Here is a 19,863-nt window from a genome sequence, read left to right on the forward strand (position 1 = left end):
ATGTTTTGAAGTGAATTACTGCATACCTGTTGTTCTCTTTCAACTTTCCTATGATGTCTGAAGATAAACTGTATGTTTGAGCGGAGCGTTCTTCACACTGTAGTACCTATGAGGTTTCCGGGGTAGTATTTTTTGACATGCTTTGGTCTCTTTTTAAAGAAAGAATATATTTTGAAAAAACCTAAAATGATATTACAAAAGGAAAATGTTACAATCTCACAAAGAAATATTTATATAAGAAGAATAAAGGTTTTGAAACAGTATTAATTAATTGATATATATTCATTTGTGTTATGGATTGCTGGTACTTCACACACTAAGGCTTCTTCTCTATCAAAGTGAATCAACTATTGGCAGTTGATCAAGAAATTCTTGGTTGCAATCATCAAACAGTTATGCTGAAATAAGATTTGAAGGAGCCAGACAGAGCAGTGTCTTTCAAAGTTTTTTTGGCAGAACAAAGGTCCTATGGTTCCCCTGCCTGTTCTTTCTTTCCAGTGCAAAGGTGAACATAAATAATTAAAGTTTTTGGATATGTGTTACTTGCATGGCAACAACAAAAATAACAAAAAGAAGACCCTCTTGGTACTACTCGTAGACACTGGATCTTATTTTAGAGGCACAGATATTGATTGACTTAGAATAATATACCGAAAGTTATTCTGGCTCAACAGTCTCATGAATTATCATATTCTATTATTACAACTAGGAGATCCTGATTCTTTATTTTTCCTTTTTTTTTTCTTTTTAGACACGGCGTCTGTCACCCAGGCTAGAGTGCAGTGGTGCAATCATAGCTCACTGAAGCCTTGAGTTCCTGGGCTATTTAAAAATTTTTTTTGGTAGAGATGGGGATCTCACTTTGTTGCACAGGCTGGTCTTAAACTCCTGACCTCAAGTGATCCTCTGACCTTGGCCTCCCAAAGTGCTGGTATTACAGACATGAGCCACTGCACCTGGCCGAAAATCCTGATTCTTAATGGTAAATATTCTGTAGTGAAGTTACAATTAATTCAATATGGACAATTTAGTTCAAATGGTCACAACTGTTTCCAACCCAAATTATTCTGTAGGTAGGTAATTGTATTCTTAACCAATCCTGCCTCCTGGGAAACAACAGCTTAACATGCAAGTCTTCCCTCTTTTCTTATCCATTCTTAACACTTCCTATTTCTTCCTCACTTAATTTTTTCTCTTTGGCACATATCCTTACCTAATACATGTTTTCCTTAGCTTATCTGTTGCCTAACTTCCCCACTAAGTGTATGCTTCAATGGCATGCATTCTTAACTCTTTTGTCTACTGCTGTATCCCTAGTACCTGGAAGAGTTCCTAGGAATAAGTGTTCAGTAAGTATTGATCAAATAATTTAATGTTCAGGATGCCTCTATGCTTCCTTAATTCCCGTCTCCATATCCATTACTCCTGACAAAACTCACTATTACTAACCCAACTCAAAATGTTCTAAAATTTAAATGAATGCTTTCCTAGTGTGATAAACACCTATCTCAAACTAAAAACTAGCCTTATGCTTAATAGTGAAACATTAATTTATGCTGCTATTAATTTATGCTTAATCCTATAAGGATTAAGATAAGGATGCCTACTAGTTCTGTTGTTAATTAATATTGTTTTGGAAGTACTAGCTAATAAAATTAGATATGAGAAAGATGAGAGGTATAAATATTGGGAAAGAAGAGGCAAATTTTATGTGCAGATAACATGACTATATACTTAGAAAACCCTATAAAATATTATAAAGAGAATTCAATAAAACTATAGATTACTAAATGGATATAAAAATAATCTTTTCTATATGCAAAATAAAATGACTTAGAAAATAGATGAAAATATACCATTTTGCTATATCAGTCCCCCAATTTGAAACATCTGATATAGGTTTCATATGAATATGAAGAAAACTTTAAAATTACTGAAATAGAAGAAGATTTATGTGAGTGGAAAAACATACTTTGTTCTTGAATATCATAAGAACATAGAATATAAAGATATAAATTCTTTCTAATTTAATCTATGTAATCAAAGTATTCCCAATAAAATGTCAAGAGTAATTTTTTTGAAATTTGACACAATGATACCAAATTCATCTAGAGAAATAAATATGAAAGAATACACAGGAATTTGAAAAAGAATGATGAAAAGGGACTACCTCTGTCAGATATTGATATATAAAGTTATTAAAATAGCCTAATACTAATGCTTTAATAGATCAATATATTGAAATAAAGAGTTCAGAAACAAAATCAAATACATATGGAAACTTAGTATAAGATAAAGGTGAAGACAGTAGACTATTCAATAAATGATAAGAGGACAACAGGCTAGACTATATCTGGAAATCAAAACGAAAGTGGATTCTTATTGCATTTCTTGCACTAAAATGATTACTAGACGGATTAAAAATGTAAATGTTAAGAAAAAAATCTTAAATGTGGAGTGTGGAAAGACAGAAAGCCTAGAACCATACAGGAAATAACTTATAAAAATTACTGCATAAAAATTTAAAACTTCTGTATAACAAAAAAAAATTATAAAGTTCAAAGACATCTTATAAACTGGGAAAACCATTTTCAATGCATAAAACAAAGACCTAATTTCCATAGTTTACAAAGAACTCTTAAAACAACCCATTTGTAAAATGAGTAAAGGATATGGACGCATTACAGAACAAGCACATTACAGGAACACAGATGACCAAGAAATACAAAAGATGTTCAGGCTTACACATAACAAAATGCAAATCAAAACAATTAAATTTTATTTTTCATCTACCAGAATACCAAAATTTAAAAAATCGTATGAAACATACTATCATTATTGTAACCATGACTAACAATACTGATAATGAATAGTTTAAAAAAATAAAAGAATGAAGCATGTCTCATTATGTGTAGATGTGTATACATAAATATCTCTAAGACATGTTCACTTTCCAATCAAAGTCTACATGTTGCTCATTACCTTCCATAATGAAAGGAGTTAAAATCCTGTTTTTAAGATTTAAGACTTTTGGTACTGTGGTAGGCTGAATAATGGTCCCCCAAGGATGTCCATGTCCTTATCTGCAGAACCTGTGAGTGTTATATATATAGCAAAAGGGGCCTTGCAGATGGGATCAGTTTCAGGATCTTGAGGTTGGAAAGACTATCTTAAAGGATCCAGATTATCCATCATGGCCTAATGCAGTCACATGGGCCTGTCTGAGACAGACATAGGAGGAGTCACGGTTACAAGGCCATGTGATGATGGAAGCAGAGAGAAGCAAAGTCAGAGGGAGAAGATGCTGTGCTGCTGGCTATGAAGATGGAAGAAGGGATCACAGGCCAAAGAATACAGGCTTTTCTAGAAATTAGAAAGGGTACGGGAGTAGTTTCTACCTTGGAGCTTCCAGAAAGAATCAGCCCTGCTGACATCTTGATTTTAGCCGCATAAGACTCATTTCAGACTTCTGACCTCCAGAGCTGTTAAGAGAATAAATTTGTTCTGTTTTAACCCACTGAGTTTGTGGTAATTTATTATAGCAACAATAGAGAACAAATTCAGGTACCTTAAAAAACATCATGAATTAAAATGAGACTAAAAGCAGCAGTCTATTACATGTAAATGAAATGCACTATTATAAATTTCAAGAAGTCAAAGAAGATGGTGAGTTCAAACGCTTTGGGGGAAGTATCCTAATTCTAGAAACCGGCTTGCTTTACCTCGCCTGTACTATATCTAGGAAAAAAGATGACGAAACCTGAGAGTTGGTAGGATTGTTTGCTTTGGAAAAACAGCTGGAGAAGACAACACTCTCTCACAAGCACTCAATGCTTTTTTAAAAAAAAAGCAAGGATGCTGGTTCTGTGCAGGGGCAATGGTGGAAGCATGCCTGGAGGCTGCAAAAGCAGGGTGGAGAAAGGAAGACTCAGTAAGGGGTAGGGGTGACAAAGAGGTGCCAGGTGGCCAGCAAGGTTGTGAAATTAGTTACACACAGCTAATAAGTTAATTGAGGAAATAGGTAAATAGGAAATAGAATCATGGGAGCCAAGTTTCTTACTGTCTGAAAGAATTTTACTTACACAGAAAGGAGGGAAGGCTGGAAGGAACTAGGTATTGGATTAGAATTATTAATAGAAATACTGGGCTAAAAACATATATGCAAACACACAAGGACATATATATAGATTCATGTGCATACATATCTATAAAATGTATGTATGTGTACATATGCATATGTATGATGTTTGTATATATATTAATATATACATGTGTGTGTCTTTTCCTAACTCTGCTGAGAGGGCCTAGAAGCAATGACACCCCAGTAACAACGAACACACTATGCAGCATTCTCCACTAAGTTAACATTCTCCACCACAAAGAATCAGGGCTCCTTGGAGAAATGGATGATTCCAGGTCTGGGCTAGGCAAAGGTAAAATAAGGCCAGTATGTGTCAAAAGGACACAGGAGCCAGCTTTAAGAAGCTATCATTGGTCAAATCTAAGGCAATTTGAACATCAAAATAAATAAGGAGGATATAGGATTACAACCCATTGAATAAAATAGGAATCCCATGAGTACATTCTGATATAAATGCATAAAAATAAATATAAATGAGAAAGGAAGAGAAAGCTCTTTTTTTTTCTTTTTTAATTTTTTTTATTTATTTTAGTGGGAGCACAGAGGCCAGAGACCAGCCCTGACCCCCAGCCCAGGCCCCTGAGAAAGCTCTTTCTTATGATGGAATGATAACTAATGTACAAGGAATGGTGGAAATAGGTAACACTGTTTAACAATTATCGTGGAGGTAGCTGAAACAGGAAAGAGTTGTCAATGGATGCTGAAGGCTGGCGAGTGAACGTAAGTTGATAAGAAACAGGATTTGCTATAATATCAGAATGTCTCTTCCCAAAACACTAATCAAATGCAAAGGGAAAACAGGTGATTTCATGGAGAAACCTGATTTCATGGAGACACCAGATTGAACAGGGGATCGAGGTTCATGTCACCAGTGGTGGGACAGGTGGACCTCAGGTGTGTCCATGGGCACGGAGAAGGTCACAGTATCATTTCTGTGATCTTCCCACCAGGAGCACAGCCAGAGTCTGGGCGAAAGAAAACATTAGCTGGATCCAAAATTCAGGGTCTTCCTACAGAATGAAAGGCCTGAACTTTTTAACATAAACTCTTAGACACGAAGTTAACAGAATGTTAAATGTATAGAAAAGCTCTTCCCGAAGCTTATAAATATGGTATTATGTAGGTAAGATGATCAACATCTTAGGGCTTTCGAAAACACTATTTCAAACATTTTATCTACTTTTAAGATTATGTGTCCCAATTTTTTTGCTTCAGAAATTCAGTGACTCTAAATATTGACAAAGAGAAGAATTAACACTGATTAGGAAGAGAGGTAGTATGCTATAGAAGAAAAACAGGCTGTGAGGCAAGATATCTGAGTTATATATCCAGCTCTGCCAGTACAGCTGGGTGTTTGGTCTCAACTGACTAAGGTAAGAAATTAGCTGATTTCTCAGTGACTTCGAAGGTCCAGTCCAGCACTAAAATTCATAAGCAAAATCTAACCTATATATGAGAGAACTTTCTAGCTTTATTTAATAGCATGAAAATGTGCCATGTTCAAAATTTGGACACTTATAAACTAGTCATGTAGGTTTTCGTAATTTAACAATTCTATATTTATTTTTGACGGAAAGCTTGAATTCATTACCAGATGGACACCCCAATTGCCTTCAGGATAAGAACCTGTGCCTCTCTACTTCCACCAAGCGTTGGCAAACCTAATGTACTGTACTGCGTAAAAGACAATTTAACGTGGGTTCTAGGAAGGGCTACGAATCGTTATAGAAATGCCGATTTTTAGCTCCTCATCGCCACATTTCCTTTTAATTTTCAGTGTTTATTATTTTTTACTAGATTATCATTCTATTTTAATAATATTATACTAAAACACCTGACATTTAATGTCTTACACATTAGAATGTTCATTTCATTCATTCTGTCAGCACATACTTGAGTGCGTACTATGTGCCAGGAACTGTGTGAGGTGTGGGGATATAACGATGAACACAAACAGAAAAGTTTGTTTTTGTAGAGCTTATGTCAGTAACAAACTGATCACACAGTGATTGTTCTAAGTGTCTTAAAGGACATACAACTTTGTGAGGATATATAACAAAGAAACCTGATTCTGACAGCAATCTGGGAAGTTATCCTTACAAAAGTGCCATCTAAGTAGAGATATGAAGGATCAGTGGCAAGAGGAGATGAGCGGTAGGAGGAAAAACATTGCAGACAGAGATAAAAGACAGCGCCAAGGCCTGATGGGTAGAGGAGGCCCAAGGGGCTGAAGCCCAGTGAGAAGTGGCAGAGGTTCCAGACAGGTCTTGAGAAGTAGTAGGTGGGGGAGAAGAGCGGCAGGGCCTTGGGAAGGCATGTTTGTGATCCGGATCATTATTCCAAGGGCAGTGGGAAGCTGGCAATAAGCAAGAGAGGGAGGCTGGGGAGGGATGGCATAACCGGCTCTGCCTTCAGAAGGGGTTACTCTAGCTGCAGCATGGAGAAGAGAATCAAGAAAAGCCAGAGGGGATGTGGGCAGACCAGACAGTAGAAGACTGCAGAAGGCTGATGGTGGTAGCTTGGACTAAGAGGTCAGTGACAACGAAGAGATGTGAAATATGCCCGGGAAACAACGCCACCAGGGCTGGGTGATTCAGTGGATGTTGGGGTGAGGGACAGGGTCAAGGAGGAATCCTAGTTACAATGGAAGAGGTCCCAGTTGGGGTTGGGAGTGGGATTGTTTGGTCTTGTGCATGTTGAGTTGGAGGTGTCTGCGTGCTAAGAAGCTATGTCATTCCGTTAGCTGAACATATATATGGGTCTAGCTCAGAAAAGAAGGTTCAGCTGAAGAGATAAAGTTGGGCATCAAGAGCAGACAGCTGGCACTTGAAGCTGTGGGCGTGGATCTGTGCCTAGTATTAGACCACAGTGGGGACTGGGGAGAATAGACACCGAGCTTTGAGGATCTCCAATATTAAGGAGCCTGAGAGAGGGTAGGCAAGAATGGGAGCAGGAAAAGCAGAAGAGTGTGAGGGGTGAGGCGGGTGGTCCCGGAAGCCCAGGGAAGACAGCATTTTAAGAGTGATGGGGGCAGTAGGGTCAAATGTTGCTGAGACTGAGCAAGATGAGGCCTGGAAATGTCTGATTAGTGGTTTTGGTTTTAGCAGAGATGAGGAGGGAAGCCAGACTGGTTGAGGCTGGGAGACAAGGAATAGATGCATTGAATAGGGCAATTCTTTAAAGTTTGCCTGTCAAAGGGGATAAGGGATTGGACAATAACTGGAAACTGAAGGGAAATGTGGGGTCAAGGGAGACTTGTTTCTTTTCTTTCTTTTGTGATGGGAGACTCAAAGCCATGGCAAAGTGCTGAGATGGAATAGGTGATTGTATAGGAGAGCATGGATGACTGCTAGCATGGGGTTTTTGATGAGTGGAAAGGGATGGGACCCAAAGCAAGGGGAGGGAGTGGCCTTGGAGAGGAAGAAGGAAGCTAAGATGGGTACAGGTGTAGGGAAGGCTTGCAGCTTTTGCAGCTGGAGACCGAGGGATTCCCATGTGACAGCTTCAAGTTTCTCTATGAAGTGATAGCACAAGGTGGGGAGGATGGGAGATCACATTTGAGCAAAATGGAGGTTTATGATCTGCAGTCTCCTATAGACCCTCAGCAAACTGCAGCAATCCTAGTGTGCTTTGGTCAACTGGGGTTTTACCTGATGGAAAAAGAGAAAAAATAAGGCCTGGGGGTTTAAGAGATTGCTAAGGGTACAGATGTGCAGGGGCCAGTGCACACTGACCCCTGCGTCGCTTGGTGACAGACTGGGGTATCAGCACCCAGGCACTATCAAAATGATCAGCACAGGGATGTTCATTTGTCTCCATCTCATTTGCCTCTTAGTGGTTCTTCAAAAAATAAAAACAGAAAGAATAGGGAACAGAGCTTCAATTCCTACGTGACTCCTTTTTCCTCACTGGGAAGGTTTTGGATTCTTTTGTTCTCCAGTACAGCCAATTTTAAAGCTCTTGCTATAGCTCTATTCTCAAAGTACTGTCGTATTTATACCTAAGAAAGCTAAGGGGCATCTTTCAATTTTTAACTTGTTAACAGCAAGGTGCTTATGTAGCCTGTTTACCTGGTTTAAAAATTACAATTCTCAAAATAAATACTAAAACTATTGTATTTTTACCTATGGAGATCATGAAATTGATATAATCATTTTTTAGTTTTTATTTTTTAAAAAAATATGAAATGTTCCATAAATCTGCATGTCATCCTTGCACAGGGGCCATGGTAATCTTCTCTATCGTACCAATTTTAGTGTCTGTGCTGCTGAAGTGAGCACAAAATTGATATAATCCCTTTTAAAAACGTATTCATATTAAATAACAGAGAAATGAAAAACAAAATAAGACTGTCTATGCTCAAGTGGGGGAAGGGCATAAGCAGGAAAACCAATTAGGAAGCAACTGAAATAATCCAGGCACCAGATGATGGTGGCCTGGACCAGGGTGGTGACAGTGGGGGGTGAGAAAAATGGTAGAACTGTAAATCTATTCTAGGTACATTTTGAAGGAAGTGCTGACAGACTGAATGCGAGGAATGAGAAAAACAGGAGTCAAGTAGCATCAAGGATTGGGGCACTGGAAGAATAGAGTTTCCAGTAACTGGGGTGGGTTAAGAGTGTGGGAGGTGCAGGGTTGGGGGATTGTCAGGAGCTCAGTCTAGGCCACGCTGGGTTTGAGAATTCTAAGCAGAGACTCAGTAAGCAGTTGAGTATATACACGGGTCTGGCGTCCGAAGAAGGGGCCAGCGCTGGACATACACATTTGGGGCTCACTGACATTTAGACAGGCTTTGAGTCCATGAGACTGGATGAATTCATCTGAGTGTAGACAGAAAAAAGGCTCAAGGTCATGTTCAACCATGAAAAACTGGTCTGAAAAACAGTTAACCGTTGGCATAAGTTTGGCAACGAAATGTTAAAGCACTAAGGGGAAACTGTGGACAAAAAGCCCCAAGTTTGGGCGAGGGTGTAGGGGGGAGACAAATACAGAGAAGACATTTCAAAAGACTTGAGATTCCCACGGGCTGGGGACAGGGAAATGTCAGCGCTAAGGTTAAAAGGAAACGACAAACCAAAGCAAAACAGCAAGTAGGTAGGTTCAAAATTAAAGATAAAAGATTCAGATATAAAAGAAAAATATTAACAAAAGCCTCCAGGTGGAGGTGAAAAAGCAGCGGCCGTCTGACTGTGGGCTACCCGAGGGCCTGCCCTTCCCCTCGCTGTACCCGGCCACGGCACGGGACGCACTCGGTCACCTCGGGGCCGCCCCAGTCCCACTGACCCCAGGGCAGCCCAGGCCGTCGGCCGCCGGGTTCCCGGGCCCGGCGGAGCAGCGTGGACTTGCGAACGTGTGAGTCGTCGGGGCGCAGGGTCAGACTTTCCGAGTAGGGCAGACTGCTCCTCGCCAGGCCGCGCTTTGCAGGGGGAAACGCCGGAGGACCTGGCTACGTTACCCGCCAAGTCAGCAGCGAGGTGGGCAGGAGTGAGGACTGAGTGACCGACCGACACCAGAAGCCCAGAAAGAGTGTACCAGGCGCCTCCAGCCGGGGCTGGACAAGGTAACAGGCTGCGGGGCTCGACAGAAGAGGCGACTGGGCTGTTAGCCGCTCCGCGCGGCTCCCGCGGCTGCGCTAATCCAGCGGGCTCCCGGCGCGGGCGCGTCGCCATGGAAACACAGACGCAGGGCCTTCTGGGACGGAACGGCTGGCGGGGCGCGCACATGCGCACTCGGGGCTGCGTGCCGGGGCCGGGCGGTGCCTCTCTGGCCCGGAGGTTAGTCTGGCCGCATCTCCTCTCGATGTGGGGAAAATGAGTTACTGCTTTAGACCGTCAGCAGCCGAGCCTCCCGCCGCCCTCCTTGGCACCCAAGACCCTGCCTTAGCCCCTGGCCGCGCCGGGAGCGAACGAGCGAGCCGTTCGTTCACGCGCCGGTGTTCTGAGCCTGGGCCGAGCACTCTCCTCAGACTCTGCCGACGTTGGGTGGCTTAAGTTATGCCCGCCCGTAGGCTGCGGCAGGCAGGTGTAGAGTCCCGGGACGTGGGTGGCCGAGTGTCCCTGTTAACCTCTTTTCATAAAGACGGTTTTTGTTGTTGTAACAATCTGATCACAAAACAATGCATGTTTGGTGTAGAGAATTGAGAAATGTACAGGCAAGTACAAAGAAAAAGTAAAAATCACCTAGGTGATTGAATTGTCAGTGCATTTTTTTTTAATTTTTTTTTTAATTTCAGCATATTATGGGGGTACAGATGTTTAGGTTACGTGTGTTGCCCTTGGTTACCCCCCCCAAGTCCGTGTTTCAAATATGTCCATCCTTCGGGTAGTGCGCATTGCACTCCTTGAATTGTCAGTGCTTTTTAATGACTGCATAGGAATGTGGCATAATTTATGAACATTTTAATTGTTTCTTTTTCCTTTTTTTTTTTTTTTGTGTGTGGCATTGTATCAGTGCCATGGGGAATATTGTTGCAGATGAATCTTTGAGGACATCCCAGACTCTTTCCTTAGGATAAATTCCTGCGGGTGAAGTGGCAGAGTCAAAGCATATGCCCACTTTGAGGGTTCCTGAAGGTAGATGGAAATTGCCTTCCAGGCAAGTGTTTCCAATTCTTGGCCCGATTTGGAGATTATCTTTTACTTTAATTTTTTTTTTTTGGCCTATTTTATTGTCAAAAAATTGACATCTTTAATTGTACTCACTTCTTTGTAAGAGGGATAGACATATTTTCTTCTCTTTAGTGGCATTTGTCCTTGTTTTGTGGTTTGCCTTTTCCCACCTTTTGCCCATTTTTAAACTTGGTATTCATCTTTGTATTAATAAAAACTGATCTGTAAGAACTTATGATGTATGAAAACCTGGTTTGTGATATATGTTGCAAATATTTCCTCAGTTTGTCAGTTACCTTTGATTTTGTTTACAATTTATTTTGGTATTTATGTAGAGTAAGATTTATCACATTTTCCCTTTATAGGTTCCACATTTGGTTTTTATGTAAGAGGAGCAGTGTACATTCTTCAAACAGATTCTGTTTAATTCTCCTTTGGTTGAGCTGGGTTGGGACAAGCTTTCTGTCCATCATCCTTCCTCCATCCTTCCTTAGAGTGCCCACCCTCGATTTTGGTGGGCCATGCATTTCTAGAACCTTAGGTGAGGTATTATCCATGTAAGATGGGTGCCGGTTGTGTTTGGTGGTGATGGTGGGCTGCGCGGCATCTCCAGTGGGGCAGACATTAGACAAGTGTCACCCTAGACCTGACATTCCTGGAAAGATGAGCTGATCTTGATGGCTGGTGGTGCTCACATGACAGTAACAACAGTGACAGTTTGTCGTTAAGGGAAATCTCAACCCTGGTGCTCAGGAGGAACTGAAAAGTGGAGGTTCCTCAGCACTTTTTGCATCTGAACAGTCTCCTCTTTTTCTACCAGCTTTTCCCAGTGTCTGCAGGCATGATAAATATGAATATGCTTCAAAATGAATGGTCTTTGCTTCTACTTTTGAAGGGGGTGTTCTTCCGTATCTGTGCATATATGGAAGAGGAAGCGGCCCTTGAGGTACACAGGTAAAGCAATGGCGTTTTTGTTATGGTGGTCATCTTCATCACGCTGTGTAGTAAACATATACCTTTATTTTTCAGTTTCCTAGGGATGCTGCAACAAATTACGGCAAACTTGGTGGCTTAGAGCAGTAGAACTTTATACTCTCACAATTCTGGAGGTCAGAAGTATGAAATTAAGGTGTCTGCAATTCTGTCCTCCCTCTGAAGGCCCTAACAGAGAATTCTTTGACTCTTCCAGGTTCTGATGTTTCTTGGCACCACTCCCATCTCTGCCTCCATCTTCACATGGTATACTTCTCTGTGTCTCCGTGTGTCTTCTCTTTAAGGATACCAGTCATTGGATTTAGGGGTCACAAGATTGCCAACTAATTACATCTGTAAAAACCCTATTTCCAAATAAGGTCACATGCTGAGGTTTTGGGTGAAGTTGAATTTTGGGGAACATAATTCAACCCACTATAGTTATTATGGTAATCATTCCCATCATTCTGTATAATAAACATATGCCCTTATTTGTCATTTTAGTTTACCCATAAAGTTATGTAAATCAAAACATAACATCTTGTGTCATTTATTATAGGATTATCTGGGGATCTCTGTGAAGTTTGTAGCCAATACCTCATACTTTTATAATCAAAATTAGCCAAATCAAAAAGTGTTATTATTTGACTTACACAGCAAGTACTGGAGCTGTTAAATGATTGGCTGCCTGCATCTTTGCTAGATTACACGGCTTCTTTCTGAAGTGGATTGTGTAAGAGAATTATTAAGCTTTATTTTAAGACTGGTTTTGAATGTTTGGTATTCCTATTATCTTGAAGCTCATTTGTGTCACTGTAATAAATTAAAAGGAATCTTTCAATGAGAGTATTCAAATTTCTAATTTGTACATTTCTGTGGTCATTTTTTAAAAGGATAAACTTGGCCTGGCATAGTGGCTCACACCTGTAATCCTAGCACTCTGGGAGGCTGAGGCGGAAGGATCGCTTGAGCTCAGGAGTTCAAGACCACACTGAGCAAAAGCAATACTCCGTCTCTACAAAAAAAATAAAATAAAATGATAAACTTTAAAAAAACAAACAGTTCATTGTGAAAAAAGGGAGCACTAGAAATTTGAGGTAGCATCTCAGCAGCTTCTCTTATGTGGTGTGGAGGGAAAGGGGTCGGGTCCAAGTCTCAGCTATGCTATTTCCTGTTCCCGTCATGTCCAGTTCTATGTCCTCACTGTGAGTAGGGATGGTATGCAATCCAGTTTTAGGGTGCTTGTACAGATCAAGGAGTGGTTTATGCAAAGCACCTGGAGCAGACCTGGCACATGCACAACACCTAAAAATTGTTAGCTGTTATTTCAGTAGGAAATTGGTTTCTTCCAGGCTTGCAGATGGAGGGGGTGTCATTACTGAAGGAAGTTTTCAGCCTATCTGATCATGGGATGTATATTCTCTAGTGTACACGAGAATCCAGCTATAGTTTATGTTACTAACTTACAAAGCCATTAGGAAATTTGCCTGGCTTATTACTTTTTCAATAATATTTGGAGAAAAATAGCATGCTTACATGGCAGACTTTAAGGTGTGACATATATATTTTTTTTTGTATAAAAAATAGTACATACTATAGAAAATTTGAAAATACAGAAAATAATAAAAGTTAAATGATCTGTAATTTTTGGTGGGCTTTAAAATAAAATTTATAATTCTAGTGACTTAAATTTGTTTAATCATCTTAAACAAGGACCTAACTTTTGCAGTAATGTTGCATGTTGAATCCAAAAGTTAAATTTTGGTAGTCAGTTATTCATCATGATGTAAACGAATCTGATCTGAAGTCTGGGGCCTGGGGTGTACTTTCTCATCACAGGCACCTACCTGGGGAGGAGAGGAGGAAAACAGGCCTCTGGGACTCCGGTTAAGGGGGTGGGTGCAGAAGCCGGAGAGATCTCTCGCTGGTCCAGGAAAGCAGTGTCATCTCCATGATGAGTAGCAACGGACTTTAAAGAGAGAGAAAGAGCGGCTGAGAGACTCAGTTATCTAAGAGTACTAAACGTCCGCCAGGTGCTTCTTGAAAGACTAGGCCTTTAATGGCCTTGGTCTTGACTTTGAAACCCATCAGAAGAGTTTGGGCAGCTAGCATTTGGGCTTCTTTATTAAATTTGCATTCCTTCTAACTTTTAACACAATTCAAATTAGCTATATAAATAAGACAGGATTGAACCAGGCATAAACAGGTCATTCCCCCCCGCCCAGAAATCTTTAAAACAGGACAGTTCGCTTGTTGCAGTCATCAGTACTGAAAAGCCAGCCGCTATTTCCCTGCCTTGCTTGGGATGTCAGTGAAACCTTACATGGCCCATGGCTGGTCAGTTTTTGTTCTTTAGGAGAAACAGGTGGTAAAAAGAAAACTGGAAACAGGCCAACTCATAAAGGAATTTCTATTGTATGACAGTTTACTGAATTTTTTTTTTAACCTGCCAGAAAATTTTAAAACAAGGAAGTTGCTCTTTATTTAAAGGCGTCTGGGGCTATTCTGACCCTTTCAGTTTGTTTGCCAAAAGCCCTGCAAGCCCAGCCTCACCCTGGACTGAGGTGGTGTTTTCTGGGCGTTTCCAGCTCCAAAGGGCTCCTCCCTCCCTCCTTTTCGCCTCCTTCTCCTCTGTTACCCTGGGCCCCACCTCCTTACGCCCCAAGGCGTCTCTGCTCCAGGCTCTGATTGGTGCACGGCTCAGCCTGGCCTTTTAGGGACTGTTGTCGGGCATTTAAAGTGATAGGGAAAGGGTCCAGTGGCTGCTTTTATCAACCAATGAAATATTTTCCTGACAGATCCCAAAATATTCCTGGGCCAATGGAGGGGGAAGCCCAAGATGCCTCTATTGCTCCTGGGAGAGGCAGAGCCTCTTAAGTTGGAGCAGGCGGGCAGGAGCTCAGTGGGGACCTGGGCTGCTGCCAGCTCCGACCTGGCACTTACTGGCCCGCGTCACTGTCAGGATTTGTCTAGCGACGCGTTCCCTAACGGGGGTGTGTTGGGGGGAGTCCTCTTTCCGACTTGCAAAATGGTTATCAAAGTGTTTGTTGCTACATCTTCTGGGTCCATAGCGGTAGGTGTCTGGTGGCCTCTGCGGGGCTTTCTTCCTAGACTATATTCTGAATAACTAACTCAGGGTTGGAAGCAGGAGCTGGCATGGCCAGTCGTTGGCCTTAAATATCTTTTTTTGTGTGAAAGTCACCTGTGGCTCTGCAGTAAGCGTGTGCGCCCTTTGCCTTCCGCATTTGTTTTCATGATGTTGAAAAAGCATGTAAAGTGTGTAATCCGGATAGCTGGGTGTGAGGGGGGATTTGAGGACAGAGGCGTGCTTGATGCTGGAGTTCTTAACACATGATTTGGTTGCATTGCATTGATATAGAATCTCAGACTTTTTTATTTTTTGGAGTGTTTCTGAACTTAAACTAATCTAAAGTTGCAAATAAATGACACTTTGTGTAACATTGCTTGGAGCGGATGATGAACCAGACTGCTAAAACGACTCCTGGATGTAATCACTTGTATATGCGATGTAACCATACCGAAAGTGTAAAGTTAGCATGTGTAATACTATTATATGGGGAAAATGATGTCACAGTGACCAAAGCGAACATTTCTACGGCAACAGTTATAAATGTTCCAGGCGTTCAAACAGCCTGAAAATAGGAGCTAAGAGCTGAGCTCCTTAGTATTGCTTTGTCTGATTTCCTTGAGAACATCCACCTCTTCAGTTCTGGCCTTCATTCTGTGCAGGTTAGAACTGCCTGAAGAAATAGGAGTAACAGAGTGACTCATTTCTCCTTGGAGATGGTTCAGGGTTTGATTTTAGACTTGAACCTGTAGTGTCTGTCTGGGGCTGATATTTTGACCAGCATTTTAGCAGAAGTTAGGAAATCTGTGGAGAGAAAACAGCTTTTTTAATCCCAAGGTTTGGAGACCAGAGAGGGGGCTGTTTCCTTTTATATCTGGTTCCTGGAGGATCTCAGGTTGCAGCTCTGATTTCAGCAGTCACTTAGCCAGAGATGATACCCTAAGCCAGCCACTGGCTGGGGGAACAGCCCCAAAGGCAGCCACTCCCAGCCCTGAAAGTTCACGCAGTTTCTAGAGAGGGTGAGAAGAAAACAAGACAAAATAGCTTGGTCGTCCCTTCTGAGCGCAGCTGATCAGCGAAGGTTTTAGTGCTCTCTAGAACAGCATGGCAGAAAAAGATGCGTACCAATTGCAAATGTAAAACTCTCCCAAATCTTTTGTGGCTGTTGATGACTGCAGAAACTATCAGTTAATATATATTGAGTACATTTTTGGATTATTTAGATAAAAAATAATTTTTGGACGAAAATAGCTTTGATAGGCTTTGTGTATGTTGTTGACGCTCGTTGCGGAGAACTTTTGTGGCTTACCTCTGTATTCTGTAGCCTTGGTCTGCGTGGCCCTATGTATTCTTCAGAAGACAATGAATACATTTATGGATTTCTTAGGTTTATTTGTTGTCCTACCTTCTTGAAGTTTGGGAGCATAATTGAGTTAGCCTTGGAGGACCTGGAGAGAAGCCATTCATTCCAGGATCTTGGAAAAGCCAAGTTACTTCTAGTTCCCTAAGCAAATGTTTCAGTGCTGCTCATAACAGTGTGACCTTGGGAAAGGTATTTCACCTTGTTAAGCCTCAATTTCCTTGTCTGTAAAATGAGGATAAGAATAGTACCCACCTCAGAGTGTTGTCATGAGGGCTTATGAAACAACATGCTCGGGTGCCCGGCATGGTGTCAGGTGTTTATAAGAGCTCAAGAAATATTATTAGTTATAGTTAATGTTATAATTACCAGCTACCATTACTTAATATTAGTTACTCCTATAATTTTATAATTATTGTTATTGTTAATTTAATTAGCATTGCAGTTGTTACAATTATTATATTACTATAAGTATTAGCTAATATTATTTAGTAAATCTGGGTCTATGATCATTATATGTCCGAAGAATTGTCCAAAACCATATAAATGGAAAAAAATTTCTGTCTTATCCTAAAGAGTGAGAGCTGACTCTTCCCATGGTGCTGGTGCTAATGACATTCTGTGTGCGGGGGAATTTCACCCAAAAGCTTCTCGGCAGGAAGAACCCCAGCAGCTTCTCTCACTCTTGCTGCATGTGTGGTGGTCGGACTACAAAGCCTTTCCTAATTATTTCTTAAGGTTACATATTTTAAAAATGGACTCCTGTCTGACACCTAATCAAGGAGGGCATTCTGATATCTGTTGCATGAATGGAATGAATAAAAAAGGAAAAACAAATTTTAATCTCTTTCCGAGGAATTAAATACATGCAGCTGTGTATTATAGCTCTCTCTCTCTCTCTCTTTTTTTTTAATATTCCTTTTTTTTTTTTGAGACAGAGTCTCACTCTGTTGCCTGGGCTAGAGTGCCGTGGCGTCAGCCTAGCTCACAGCAACCTCAAACTCCTGGGCTCAAGCGATCCTCCTGCCTCAGCCTCCCTGGTAGCTGGAGCTACAGACGTGTGCCACCGTGCCTGGCTAATTTTTTCTATATGTTTTTAGTTGTCCAGCTAATTTCTTTATATTTTTTTAGTAGAGATGGGGTCTGGCTCTTGCTCAGGCTGGTCTCCAACTCCTGAGCTCCAACAATCCACCCTCCTCGGCCTCCCATAGGATTACATGTGTGAGCCACCGCGCCCGGCCTATAGCTCTATATTAACAGTTGACTCTAAAGAGTTGTGACACATTTTTATTACATTCCAGAGGGGGTTGGGGTTGAGACCCTGGGGAGCAGGAGAAGGCGTATGACTTCCCGTACCACCCTCTTCTCTTTCACAAGATCACTGCCACAGCGGGGGTAGGCGTCGAGCAAAGGGAGAGAGGACAGTCCCTGCTGCCTCCAAGTTGCACAGCCTCCGAAACTGCGAAAATACGATCTTTAAGGACGGTCCTTCATGGTGTCTCCTAAGTTTCTCAGTTTCTCAGTCCTTTCTCTGTCTTAATTGACAGTGCAAATATGGTAGGAAAAATAGGACTGTTGAATTAGATTGATCTGGTTATAAATCTTGGAAAATCCATTAATCCATTGGAGCCTCAGTGTTATTTTAAAACAGTGATCAGAAAACCCACCTGGATGGCCAGTTGACGACGCGATGGGATAATGGTGTGCTGGGTATCTGACAGTGCAGGTTCTTACCCTATGGTACAAAATGCTTTTCCGTGCATCATCATCTTCAGTTCTCACCAAAACCGCATAAGGACGGCGGTGTTGTATCCATTTTGCAGATGAGGAAATTGAAGATCAGAGCTCTTGCTCAGATAGCACCCTTCTAGGACGGAAACACAGGTCGTCTCTGACTCAAATCCAGTATGCTTTTTATTACAGTAGAGTGACCTCAGCTGGAAAGGCTCCTAACTGTACGAGACAATAAACGGGAGGTGCCAAGTGGGTGGCATCAAGAGGTGCCGCTGTTGGATTACTCCGACACATTGTAGTAGCTAACAGTGGCTGGGTGACTTCAGGACAGAGAACAACATTTTCCTATAAGTAAATGTAACAGGATAGGAAAATAGAGCCCTCCGAGTCTCTGCTGAGGTCCCAAAGGCTCCAGATAGTGACACAGACCCCAAGTACCCCCAGATCCTACAGAGCCACTGCCCAGGACAGACGAGCAGCCTGTGGGGGCCAGATTGGCCATGGCACCCTGCAGGGCAGAGAAGGGGCAAAGGGAAGGGGTGTGTCTGTGATGAGAACTGTTGGGGTGCTCTGCACACCCCTCCCCTGGGCCATAAAGGCAGGAGTCCTCTAAGAGCTGATGTTGTGTCCTTGGGGCACTTTTTGGGCCCAGAGGGGCTCCTTAATCAGGGACCCCCAAGGGGGAGAGAGGCCCCATGCTGGAGTCAGGGTATTGAGGTGCTACAAAGGCAACAGTTAGCTCACATGCTCCCTTCCCTCGTTCCTCCCCTGGGGTCGACCCGACCCTAACACCTTCAACTGTGGGCTCCCAGCCCAGGCAGAACTCAAGAGCCCCAGATGGCCTGATGAGCAATGCACTCGGCACAGTTTAAGTGACTGGTGTTTGGGGTGGACAAGGGAAAACAGATTTTTTTCTTTCTTTTGGCGATGGGCACTGAGAAATAGCGCTTAACACAATGCCGTGCTTCTAGCAGGCACTTCACTTCCCTGGATGCCATTGCATGATCTTCGCCCCTCAATAAATTTAATTTATTATTTCTCTGTTTTTGCCTTTCTAATAGAAGAAACGTAAGTCGGGACTTTTGGAAATTGTTTCCTATCTATTCAGAAATTGTGGAATAAAATAGAATCCTTTTTCTGCCCCATCTCAGGTCCTAAGGTATGATCGACAGAGATGGAAATAAGGCTGGGGAGGTTGCCCAGGCTGATTCGGGCTCCCCAGAGGGTAACTGGGAAGGGCTTTGGAAGAAGTGCAGACAGGGGTTTGGACAGAATAGAGGAGGTTGCCTTCTGAGCATTCAGAAAGTAAAAGTGCCTAAAATGAAGACATCTCTACTCTTTAAAACAGGAAAGTTATCTTTGGAATGATCTAAGGGAATAAGCTTTTTATAAAATGGCACAAATAATTATGGGCAGGTTGGGAAGGATGTGTAGAGAGTGTGACTAATTATAGTAATGATGTGTCCAGCAACCTGTCATCAGGTCTGATGGGATTTTGTAATATTAAAAAGTTCAACCGTGAAGCTGTGCGATTTGGAGCAGTTTCTCTACGTAGGAGCAGAGGAAGGAGGGCACGTTGGTGGGACATATGCAGCTCTACTTTGGGTTCTCATACGTGTGACACTTGGGAATTGCCAGAGTCCTTATGCCAGAAGTTTAAGGGAAATTCCATCATTCCACACGTGTCTGTATAATTCTTTTTTTCTGGTCCATGCTTGCCCCAAACTGAAATACATATGTTGGCCTGAGTCTTACTGACTATAAATGTTGTGTTGTAGCTAACGGAACTTTTAATTTATTGATCTGATGCTTTTAGACCCATAATCTTTATTATGATATGTGTTAATTAAAATATCAAATGTGTGATTACCATTTATATATGTGTATATGTAATTTTGCTGCTTCTATTACCTTCCACAATTCCCCAATTTTTGATAGTTAGCAATATTCTTAGGAAATG

The 19,863-nt window shown here is 41.7% G+C and overlaps 1 protein-coding gene across 1 annotated transcript in view; it reads left to right on the plus strand.

The window, feature by feature from the left end:
- Positions 1–14,560: 14,560 nt before the first annotated feature.
- Positions 14,561–19,863, plus strand: part of SH3BGR (SH3 domain binding glutamate-rich protein) — a 116,372-nt gene continuing 111,069 nt past the window's right edge. The window contains exon 1 of the mRNA XM_012640076.1: positions 14,561–14,794. Within this exon, the coding sequence (XP_012495530.1) occupies positions 14,561–14,794 (234 nt within the window). The remainder of the gene's footprint in view (positions 14,795–19,863) is intronic.

Source organism: Propithecus coquereli, unplaced genomic scaffold (genome assembly GCF_000956105.1).
Source record: "Propithecus coquereli isolate 6110/MARCELLA unplaced genomic scaffold, Pcoq_1.0 Scaffold148, whole genome shotgun sequence".
NCBI classification, from domain to species: domain Eukaryota; kingdom Metazoa; phylum Chordata; class Mammalia; order Primates; family Indriidae; genus Propithecus; species Propithecus coquereli.